Here is a 12,050-nt window from a genome sequence, read left to right as displayed (position 1 = left end):
CCAGTCACCATCCAGTTAGAAACTTGTGGAGTAAAAGAACAAACGGGCAATGTCAGAACATGTTTATGAGCTTGAGGGCACTCTGGTCTACACGGCAAGTTTCAGGCCAGCCAGAGCTGTACAGTGAGGCCTTGTGTCAAGTAAATAAATAAAATGTTCATAATTAGTATTAGTGGATTCTATTTCCAAGTTAGTGCCATTAACCTGATTTGGCACTGCAGGCTTCTAGATTGTTCTCACAGTGACATCTGTATAATAATGGTACCAAATGGTCAGCAGGCGTAGCTGAGTTTGATGGAGTAGAATACCAACAAGATCACTAGGGTTCCTGAGGGCTGTGTGACTCAAATGCATAAATTTAGTACAAAAGGGAAGTTCTGTATAGACCACGCACACGAGATGCTCTGACCGCTCATAGTCTCCTCCCTGTTATCCTTTGTGTTTGCAAACACCATTTACCTGGAAAAGGTGGGATTTTCTTTCTTTTAAAGAAAGCTTTAATATTTTAGTGTGTGTGTGTGTGTGTGTGTGTGTGTGTGTGTGTGTGTGTGTGCTTGTGTTTGTCTCCATGTAGTCTGTGCCTCAGATACATGCAATACCGGTGGAGGCCAGAAGAGGGCAACAGATCTGGAACTGGAGTTCCAGCTGGTTGTGAGCTGCCATGTGGGTGCTGGGAACTGAACCTGAGCCCTCTGGAAGAGCAGGCAGTGCTCTTGACTTCTGACCCAACTCTACAGACACTTTTTGTTTCTTTGAAAAACAAAGTAAGCATTACTTTACTTTTTTACTCTGTGTGTGTGTGTGTGTGTGTGTGTGTGTGTGTGTGTGTGTGTGTTTAAGTATGTATGTATAAGTAGAGGCCAGAGGAGAATCAGTTCTCTGCTTCTACCATGTGGGTCCCAGGGATCAAACTCAGGTTGTCAGGCTTGGCAGCAAGTGCCTTTACACATTGAGCCACCTCACCAGCACCCAAGTAGGCATTTTTCTCATTTACTTAGCGGGATCTGTCTCTCTGACATTCACCTGCATGGCCTATTGGTTTCCGGATGTGTGCCCATCTTAATGACTGCTTTCCCTGTAAAGTGAATAGGTTGGTTCCCTTATCTCCACTGATTATCGCAGCATTTTCTCCTGCAATAATTTCAGGTGTCTGGTTGAATTTCAACACTGAGTACCCAAGGGGAGAAGTCTGCTGTGAGTCACAGCTAATATTCTTTCTTCCTTTTCCTTGGACACTAAGATTCTGAGAACTCTAAATCTAAATGATGGCTTTGTTCCTGCCGTGGACTTTGCCCTCTGATTAGACACAATGGCAGCCCATACCACCAGACAGACAGTCGCTGGCCACACTCAGCCTCTGGAGTGCTAGGCGTGAACTTTAGTTGGTGTTTCCAGTTGAGGTCAGACTCCACACTGGCTGCAAAAATGGCTCAAGAAGAGCAAGATACCAACACTGTTCATGGCATGGAGCCATCGATCAAATGTACCCAAAGTCATCTGATCTCCCATGAGAGTGCCTTCTCTCTAGCTGCCTTGCCACCATCTGTTGCCAATGGAGCTCAGGGCCCCATATATGCTAGGCAGTACTCTACCACTATGCTTGCTGGCCACCAGCTTAGTTGCAGGTTTATTGAGGGACTGTTTCAAGGGAATAAGGTGGAGAGTGATAAGGCAGGACACCCAATGTCCTTGTCTGTCCTCGTGTGTGTAAATGAGTGGTTTACCTGCAAATGGTGTGCACCTCCCTCCCCAAGCCTGCCTTGAGAGTCTTTTCTAGTTAAAGCTAGGAAGGAGGGAAGCTGGTGTTTCAAACTGGGCCTCAAGAAAATAACACACAAGTCAAGGGTGGTGGCACATGCCTTTAAGCCCAGTACCAGGGAGGCAGAGGCAGGTACATCACCATGAGTTCAAGGCCAGCCTGGTCTACAGAGTGGCTTCCAGGACAGCCAGAGCTACATAGTGACACCCTGTCTTGAAAAAAGAAAAGGAAAAGGAAATAGAAAGAAATAACACACAAGCTGGATGACATGGCTGAATCAGGGTGCCATTGAACGGCTAGTCACCCAGCTGACTCCCCCAAGGATTGTACAAATCTCAGATAGGGCAACTCCTTAGGCCAGCATCAGGAAGCACTCCGCAGGAGTGAGACATTCTTACAGGAGCTATGAATGCAGACTTGTATCAGCTGAGGGTTACTGAGGCCTGCAGCATACCAGGCACTGTCCCAAGCTTTTGATGAGAGGTAATTAATTTAATCCTCCTTAGCCCTCTGGTACAGAACTCCCACTAGCCCGGCACCAAGGCTGGAAAAACCAAGGCATGGAGAGGTGAGGTCACTCAATACACAGGGATTCTAGGTGGCCTTAGCATTCAGGGGAGGACCAAGAACACTGGGGTGGCATGTCACATCCTGAGTCCCATCTACAAAGAAGCACCACAGGTAAGCTTACCTAAAAGCCTCAGTATTAAAAGGAATGACAATAGAACCCAGTCCCATAACACAGAGGTGACAAACTAGTCCTGATGCTCTGAGAAGGTAAGGAACCTGCCCGAGTCCACACAGGGGAATCAAAGGAGACTCTGGTCTGAACACTTGCTTTCTTTTGGTCTCAAACCCTCCTGGAGAATTTCAGAGTTCTCGATAGCCCTTAGAACCCCACATTCAGTGGAATAGTATCATAATTGCAGCCCCGCAACCAACAAATAGAAGATGAGCTATATGGACCCATCACTGTTGGCTTCCTTTCTATCCCACAGGAAACCTAGGCGAAAGGTTTTGATTATTATTCCCATTTTACTGGTAAGGAAACTGAGGCCCAGACAACTTCAATAATTTGCCCAAGATCATAAAGCTGGGGAAGTTTGGAGCAGGGCTGTATCAGAACTTCTGGTATCTACCTTCTTGGACTCTTGGATGTAGACAGAGTGAGAAAAATCCCCCCTCCAGTAACAGGCTCCTGTCTGTAACAAGATTCTTAGGCACTTACTGGGAAGTCTCTCCATCTCAAAGCTGTGAGGCCCAAAACACACTTTGAACCTAGCTGAAGAATGTGGTAATTAATTGTTCTTGTGACAATGACCTGGTGATTAAGGTCATTGGCCTGAGTCCAGCTGCTTGTTCCCTGGCATAGTTCGGAGCACCAAGACATAAATATTTTCAGATTATTTCTTCTGTGTGTGTGTGTGTGTGTGTGTGTGTGTATGTGTGTGTAGGGGTGTGTGCATGTGTGTGTATTCACATGTGTGTATGTGTGTGTGTGTGGTCTAACTGTGCACATGAATGCAATGCCTGTGTTTGTATATGGTTGACAACAAGTCTCTTCCTCAATCACTCTCCATCTAATTTTTTTAGATAGGGTCTCCCACTGAACCTGGAGGTCCCCAGCTAGTACCCCAACAGGAGGGACTCTCTTGTTTCCATCTGCTCATAGCTAGGGTAACAGGTGCTCAGGGATGTGCCCAGCTCTTTCATGGGTGCTGGAGGCCTACATTCCGGTCCTCTTGCTTCCTGGTGAACTCTACTGATAGAGGCATCTCCCCACCCTCCCTTTGGGCCATTTCAACAAACTACCTGAGCCCATGGTGGCGCATGCCTTCAATCTCAGCACTCAGGAGGCAGAAGCAGGAGGATCTCTGTGAATCAGAGGCCAGCCTGGTCTACACAGCAAGTTCCAGAATGGGCCAGGACTACATAGCAAAACCAAAAACTACCCAAGAGCCAAAATCAAAAATTACCCTAGGGTTGGGAGGGGAACAGGGGAGGATGGGAGGGTGGGGGAGCTGGGATTGACATGTAAAACCAGCTTGTTTCAAATTTAAATTTAAAAAATATTATACAAAAGTTACCCTTGCCACTGTCAACATCCTTTCCTTTTTGCTCTGGAGGAAGACAGCTCCACCTCTGACCTGCCCTTCAGATTTCTACCTCCCACTGGGTTGGACTGGTGTAACTGGGGGCTGAGGAGGACCCTGTGCTGGGCCGAAGTGCCTGGTGCAGGAGGTCAGGATTAGGATGGTGTTGGGGTTGATTTACGATGCTGGGATTAGATGACGCCCAGAGCTGGGCTCCAGCCAAGTCACAAGGAAGATTTTCCTTCCACATTTTTAGTGTGTATATGGGTGGTGGCGGCAGGGTGCATGGTGTGTGTGTGTGTGTGTGTGTGTGTGTGTCTGTCTGTCTGTCTGTCTGTCTGTCTGTCTGTCTGTCTGTCTATGTGTCTGTGTGTGTGTGTATGTTTTGTCAGAGGGCAAATTCTGTTTGGCATTTCTCAGACATCATTCACTATTTCTTATTTTTAATTTTGAGGCAGTTTAATTTGAAACTCACCAATTAGACTAGGCAGGCTGACCAGAGAGAGCCAGGAATCCAACCATCTCTGCCTCCCAGGGGCTGGAATTACAAGTGACCAGCCTTTTCTGGTTCTGGGATCAACCTTGGGTCCAGTGCTTGCAAGGCAAACACTTTCCGAGCTATCTCCCTCATCCCTTCACACTCCTAACCACACACTCAGCACACTCAGCACAGAGGTTTGGGAATGGGAGGGTTCACATCTACCAGCCCTGGGCTGAATATTTTTTGATAGGATCACATTCCTTTCTCCAGTGACCCTGGGAGGCACTATCCTTACAGCCTCTTATAGCCAGGGATACCACAGTTAGAGAAAGGAGGCCACCTGTCGATGGACAAGTAGCAGATGGTTCATGTAGGTCTACAGACAGCTTCATAAAAACTTGAGGTGGACTAGCACATCAGGGCCATTGGATGGCGGCCATACATCCAGGGTCTTTAATGAGTGTCTCTACTTGCAAACATAGCTAAGCCCAGAGAGGTGTGGCTAAGGCCACACAGCAAGTCAGGGCCACTGGGACTCTTTGTCTAGTGTTCCTTCGACCTCACTGCATGGCCTCTACATGGGAAGGGGCCCTGTGATGGGAAAAAGCCCAAGTAGAATTCAGGTTTCTACCAGGGGCCACAAGGCTGTCTTACTCAGATTCCTCCTCTTTGGTGTCCCGCAGGCTCTCCAGGAACGCCTCTTCAAGTATGTCAAGCTCCTCCATGGGCACCTGGAGCAGGGAAGTCACATGACAAACGAGGACTCTGGCCCGGGCATCGTAGTGTCCTTAAAAGGAGACAGAACGCCCAAAGAGTCAGTTCAGGTTTTAACCCAGAGATGTTAGCAGTGGTGCAGACAGCAAAACCCAAACCTGGAGGCAAAAAGAAAAGCGGCAGGGAAGGGAAGGCAGCCTCAGCAGCGGCTCCCAGCAGCAGCGCCCACCGTCCTCAGGGCCACTGTCCCCGGACTCTCGCACACCAGGCCACACATCCCTGTGTGCCTATAACACTCCAACGCATGGCTCTATGAATTTGTTTCCATTGCTGCAATTGCCCAGACATAATCTTTTCCCAAACAATTAATGATTAATTTTGTGTGTGTGTGTGTGTGTAAGAGAGGCAGAGAGAAGAACATGTATGTGTTCATATGTAATTGCGTACTCGTGTATGGAAGTCAGAGGTCAACAGGTTTTTCCTCTACCTCTGTTCACCTTATCTTTTGGGACACGGTTCTCTCACTGAACCTGGAGGGAGCTTGCCAGTTTGGTTAGTCTGACCACCAGGTTCCGGGGATGGTTCTAGTTCTGCCCCACCCCACCCCAGTGCTGGGATTACGAGTATTTGCCACAGGGAGCCCCCGTTTCTGCCCCGTATGTGCCAGACATGGCTTTTATGTGAACGCTGGGGACTGAACTCAGGGCAAACACTTTTGAGTCTGAGCCATCTCCTCCTCCTCAGCAGGTCCTCCCACGTACCCCACTCCTGTCTTTATGTAAGGTTTTGCTATGTATCCCATTCTGCCCTTGAACTCACTAAGTAAATCAAGCTAGCTTTGAACTTTCAATCCTACTTCACTGAGTGACAGTGCCCTTTCCCAGTTTCTAGAGGCCACCCACAGTTCTTGGCTCTTGGCCACTTCTGCTCCTTACTGGGTCTCCTCTCTCCCTCCTCCAGGGACCCTGGGACTCCGTTGTGCCACCTGGATATTTCAGAACCATCTCCCCATCTCAGGACGCTTCATCTGGACACAATTCCAAAGTCTTTTTGTCATGTATGTTAGCAAAGTCTGAGTTTCCAGAGCTGAGGGTTGGCACCTCTGAGGGGCTCAGGTTCTATTGAGCTTTGAACCTTTATTTTTCCTCAAGATAAGGCTGGGCCACCACCACTGTCTGGACCCTCTCCAGATCACACATGTGGGGACTATGGTCCTATACACAGCCCCTCTCCTGGCATTTCTCTACATGGCTGGCTTGCCTGTGTCAGGCTAGATGACTCGCTGACTCATTCAAACGGCCTATTGTAGCATCTGTCTTCAGTGAGGTGCAACATGAGCTTAAAATCAGATTTCTTTTTTCTCCCAGAGAGTCACAGGACTTCACATTCAGCTGCTCTATGGTCTCATGGGCACTGTGGACACACAGATCAGAAGTGCAGTTTTCGGTTCCTGCTGTCCATCTGTGTTGTTTGAGGAACATGGCCGGGATGAGGGTTCCTGGCTGGGGATACAGGTTCAGTGGCACAGCTGATCTAACACACACTGGGCTCCATCCTTACACACACACACACACACACACACACACACACACACACACACACACACACACACCAATTTCTGTCTTGGCTGGTGGGGGCAGGGAGGGGGTTCTCAGAGCCCTCAGACATACATGTTGTAATGGGAGCTGCCTACGTGCCCAGGGACAGACAAGTGTGTGTCTCATCTTGGGGTCACTGGGTTAACACAGACAAAGGCACTCCTTTTTCTTTGAATAGAAGCTTGTGACGCCCGGTGATAATCAGGTTGCAGAGAAGGCTTGGCTAGGGTGATTAATGGGTGGCGATTGTAATTAGTTGGTAATGCATGCTCCATCGGTCAAGGCTGTGGTGATTCAAGCTGCCACGTGCATGGTGGTGCATGGTTAATAAGCAGGGGGTAATGTCAGGCACAAGGCCCCTTCCTGGGAAGGGAAGCTTCTGGGAAGGGTTATTTTCAAGACTGGGGGCTGGGCTATGGGACTGTGAGCAGAGCTTGTGTTTGAGGCAGATGAATGGCTCCTGGGTCCTGGACTATCTCAGGCAGTTTGGAGCATTTCTCTTACCAGCTTATCAGGTAATCAATTCACTTGTAAGAGGTGGCTCAGCCACCCATCCACTTTGGCCTGAGACTCTGGGCATTGGTCTCAAGCAGTGGCTCTCAACCTGGGGGTCGTGACCCTTTTTTTGGGGGGTCAAATGACCCTTTCACTGGGGTCATGTATCAGATATCTTGCACATCTGATGTTTACATATTACAATCCATAACAGTAGCAAAATTACAATTTAAGAAGTAGCAATGAGGGGGCTGGAGAGATGGCTCAGTGGTTAAGAGCACTGGCTACTCTTCCAGAGGTCCTAAGTTCAATTCCCAGCACCCACATGGCAGTTCATAATCTAATGCCCTCTTCTGGTCTACAGGCACACACACAGACAAAGGGCCTGTATACCTTAAAAAAAAAAAAGGTAGTAAAAAGAAAAAAATAAAGATTTCATGGTCAGGGGTCAGCACAACATAAGGAAGCATTAGGAAGGTTGAGAACTACTGGTCTAGAGCATGCAGGCCATCAGCTAAGGCCAGAGCCGAGTCTCCTAAGAACAGACTGCGTTTGAGCACTCTGCTCCCCCTGGCATGGCTGCTCTCCCACCTCTAGTCACCCCGCTGGCCCCTCTTTCGTTCTGGCCCCTCTTTCGTTCTGGCCCCATGCATCCCATTTGCCCCATGGTACCCAGAGAGGTCCATTAAAACCTTCTATCAGATCAGTTTCTGTCCCAGCTTAAAAGTCCAACAGCTCCCAATGTCTTTAGAAAAATACCCAACACTTGCCATGGCCTGCAAGACTGCCCATTACAGGCCCCACCCACCAGCTTCTCTAGCATCCTCTATCATCTGCCTGTCTGCTTGCTGACCTCAGGCCCTTTTTACTTGTACGCTTGCTGTCTGGGAAGCCCTCCCCCCCCCAGTGCACTTCCGGACTGGCCCACCAGGCAAGCTTCAACTTGAAGATCAGCCCCTTGGAGAGGTCACTGGCTTCTCACCAAGAGCAGCCCAGTCTCAACCATTCTGTTTCCCACATTTGTATCAACTCCTGTCTGGCTCAGCCCATCAGAATGTCGGCCCCACAGGACAGGGCTCTCTACCTGCTCCTGTCTGTCTAGATCTGGCTTAGTAGGTGCACTCACTGACAGATCACATTCTTCCTGGCTGACCAGGTTCTCTGCTGTGTCCATAGCCCCGCATGACACAAAAGATCTTTGCCACCTCCGGGTGAGTTATTTTTTTCAGGAACTTAGAGTCATTCCTTCCCAGAGGACAGGGTGGGTGGCACAGAGTATAACTGGCTAAGCCCCTCCTCCAAGCCCGTATTATGAGCTCAGCTCTGGCGATGCTTAGCGCATTCTGTCTGAGGTTTATGCACAGCTCAGTTCCTTCTCAGGGGTCACCTCCTCTGGGAAGCCCTTGTGGATGCTATGCCATGGTCTCTGTGGCCTCAGCAGCAGTTCCTACTGATCACCAATTAAATGGGCAGTTTTGGAGCTGGGGATGTAGCTCAGTTGCTGGAGCGCTTGGCTAAGAGGCATGTGGGAAGCCCTGGCTTCCATTCTTAGCAGTGCATAAACCAGGCCTGGTGGTGCATGCCTATAATCCCAGGACTCAGGAGGTGGAGGCAGGAGGATCATCTTGGGACCTTGTCTCAAGCAAACAAAAATAAATACGTTAGTAGTTTGGACTGCCTACCCCCCCCCCCCCCGTCTGTCTCCAGTTGGGAGATATTTGATTACACAGTGTCAGGATACATCACTGCAATTGGTTTAAATAAAAAACTGAATGGCCAATAGCCAGGCAGGATTTCCAGGCACCAAGGATGCTGGGAAGATGGCGGAGACACTAGGGATGAAGAGCAAGCAGCATGGGCGGTACAAAGTAAAAAGCCAAACCATGTGAAAGAACATAGATTAAAAGACATGGGTTAAGTTAAGCTGTAAGAGTTAGTTAAAAACAAGCCTAAGCTATCAGCTGAACTTTCATAATTAATAATAAATCCCCATGTTGTGATTTTTAAGAGCTGACTGGTGGGGCAGAGAAAGACTAGCTATCATTGCCCACTTTAGAATACAAGTTCCAAACCCACTGTGTATCCCTAATGCGGGGCCCTGCCTGGAGCAGAGAGAGGCTTATACTCCGCATGGATGAAGGAAGAACTCTGGAGGAATGGACCAGTGTTGGGAGAGGCCCAGCTATGGAGTATTAATTAGACTAGATGATTTGGTTCTCCCTTCGGGCAGAAACATCCCAGGATTCATGGGCCAATGAGATGGTTTAGTGGATAAGTGTGCTCGCCGCCATCTCGACAATCCCGAGTGCTGGATTACAGGGTGATGACATGCTCATCCTGACACCCATAACATGGTTCAGCATGGCAGAAAACAAGGTCACACTGAATAGCTGGCCTCTGAGCTGGGGTTGCAAGCAAGGCTATGAACTGCCTGCTGCATTGCAAGAAAGCTATGTCCTTTAGCCCTCTTCTCAGGGTCTGGGGACACCCCTTACAGGCCATTCTTAAGTACCCGCTGGCCTGCCTACTGCTTTGTTAGCTCTCTATTCACCAGCATTCCTGATTATGCATTTCCAGGAATATTTATCATCTATCCCTATTTTTACTCTAAATGAAAAGTCTCCTATGAAAGAGAAGCCACGCCATATTTCAATTCCATTTGTGGATTGCCTGTGGCTAGGGCAGAGGGCACAGATATATACTTCAGAGGCTGCCTCCAGCTCTGCCTCCTCAGAGGCCACACCAGCCATGTGGCTGCACACATGCCTATGTCATTCAGGCCCAGAGGCAGCACAGTAAGGGATGGTTTGTGGGTGATGCTTCAGGATCAGAATCCCACCACTTGGCTCCCACTATGTGGTCTCAGACAGGGTATTGTAGCCTCTGTGCCATATCGTCCTCTTTTGTAAGACAGGGACAGCCAATGCACCTATCTCCTGGGGGATTGTGTGGCCTCCACCCAAGAGTGATTGGAAAGGAAGCTCTCAGCTGGGAGCTAGGCATCCAGCCAGCACCCAGTGAGTTCCTCTATAGAAAAGTGTTCCCAAGGCCTTGTGCAGGGCCGGTGCATACAACAGCAGTTCAAAGCGTATTTACTTAATAGAGGAAGCAGGATGTTGCAAAATTAATCATCAATTGCTCAGACCTTAAGGACAGCAGCCAGGGAACTCAGCAACTCGGTCACAGGAGGGACATTTCAGCCAGGCCAATCTCATTTCACAAAGCCTTCATCATTAGGGAGGAGAGGCGCAACCCCTACTTTTATAGACAGTAGAGTCAAACGGGAGGCACGCACTGCCATGGCTCATGAGCGTGCACGTGCAGGGGGCCTTGGCTTTACATTGATCCTTGGGGATCCATGATAGGTGCAAAGACTGCAGAGGGCAAAACTCAGGGTCCAGCTGCCCTGGCTCTGACTCAGAGTTCACACTGAGGATTGTGCTGCCTTAAATGGTTTCCTCCTTAACCTCTGGGACCTTGATTTATTCCCTGTAAGCAGGGACAACAATATGGATTTCTGTAGCTGATCTGAGGTTACAATACCATGCAATAACTCACAATCTATTTAAAGAGCCCAAAGAGCAACTTCAATGACTTGTAAGGACTACTGAGTGCAAATAAACAGGTCTCAACCGCGATAGCAACGTTTTGATTTTGCAGTGACATTTGTGTGTGGGTGGATGCATGAGCACATACATGAGGTCAGAGGTTGGCATCGGCCTTCTTCCCCAGGTGTCCTCTCACATGACCTAAAGCTCACTGATTCAGCTAGGCAGGCTGGCTGGCCAATGAGCTCCAAGGATCTGCTTGTCTCCATATCCCCAGAGCCTAATTCAGAGGATTGCTGCTGTGCTTGGCTTTTGTACGGGTGCAGCGATCTGAACTCAGATCCTCACACTGTGCAGCAAGCACTTTACTGAATGAGTTCTCTCTCCAGTCCTGGAGACATTGTTGATTGTCACAACATGAGATATGCTATTGACATCTAGTGGATAGAAGCCAAGGGGGCTGCTTGACATCCTGCAGCAGGATCCTCTGCTCCAGACATCCACAGTGCCTGCTGGGCAAGAGCTGCCGCTCAGGCTGGTTACCTGCATTGTATGGCTGGCTTTTACAGTTGTGTGGGCAAACAGCTCTGTGGGGTGCTATAGGATAAAGGAACATGATTGGCAGCCCACCCAACTGACAATATGGCATTGCTTTGTAACAATCATCCCCAGATTGTCAGTAAAGGTCAAATTTCCAGTAAGTTTTGAGAAATGTGGCCTTTCATGTTGATTTCCTGGGCTGATTCCATAATTACTCAACTGGCTTCACACAGGGAAAAATCCAGCTACCCTGCTGGGTAATTCCAGCCAGTCTCTGGAGGAGAAGGATGTTCAAAGGGACTGACAGATCTGATCTAGACTTGTTCTCTGGAAAAAGACCAACTGCCTAGCATTCTGCTCTTTTCCCCTCTCCTCCTTCCCTCTCATTCTTCCATCCATCTATCTACTCACCCTTCCACTCATCCATCCATCCATCCATCCATCCACTCACCCATCTGTCCATCCACACATACATACATACATACATAATATTCCACCTGCCTACCTGCTTTCATCCATCCTTTTATTCACTTAAGCACCCACCTGTCCACTCATCTGCCTTCTATCCATCATCCATCCATCCATCCACCCACCCATCCATCCACCCAGCCTCCATCCACCCAGCCTCCATCCTTAGTAAAGTTTCTTGGTAAATGGTGGGTTTTCTCAATACAAACACAAAAGGCAGTGCTGGTTGAGACACTGAATTCAAAGGAGACACCCTCAAGAGGGAAGGTAAGTGTCAGCTCCCGGGTTGCTCACACATAGCTATATATCAGTGCTCACATGTGCTCATGATGGTTTGTGGTTTGCTGATGAAGT

The 12,050-nt window shown here is 48.7% G+C and overlaps 1 protein-coding gene across 1 annotated transcript in view; it reads right to left on the bottom strand.

Annotated features, from left to right (window-relative positions):
• Tmco4 (transmembrane and coiled-coil domains 4) overlaps positions 1-12,050 on the bottom strand; it is an 81,116-nt gene that overhangs the window by 39,207 nt on the left and 29,859 nt on the right. Inside the window, exon 6 of the mRNA XM_051173472.1 lies at positions 4,988-5,120. Within this exon, the coding sequence (XP_051029429.1) occupies positions 4,988-5,120 (133 nt within the window). The remainder of the gene's footprint in view (positions 1-4,987; positions 5,121-12,050) is intronic.

This window comes from Phodopus roborovskii, unplaced genomic scaffold, assembly GCF_943737965.1.
Source record: "Phodopus roborovskii unplaced genomic scaffold, PHOROB, whole genome shotgun sequence".
NCBI lineage: Eukaryota > Metazoa > Chordata > Mammalia > Rodentia > Cricetidae > Phodopus > Phodopus roborovskii.
This window is presented reverse-complemented; position numbering and strand designations above follow the sequence as displayed.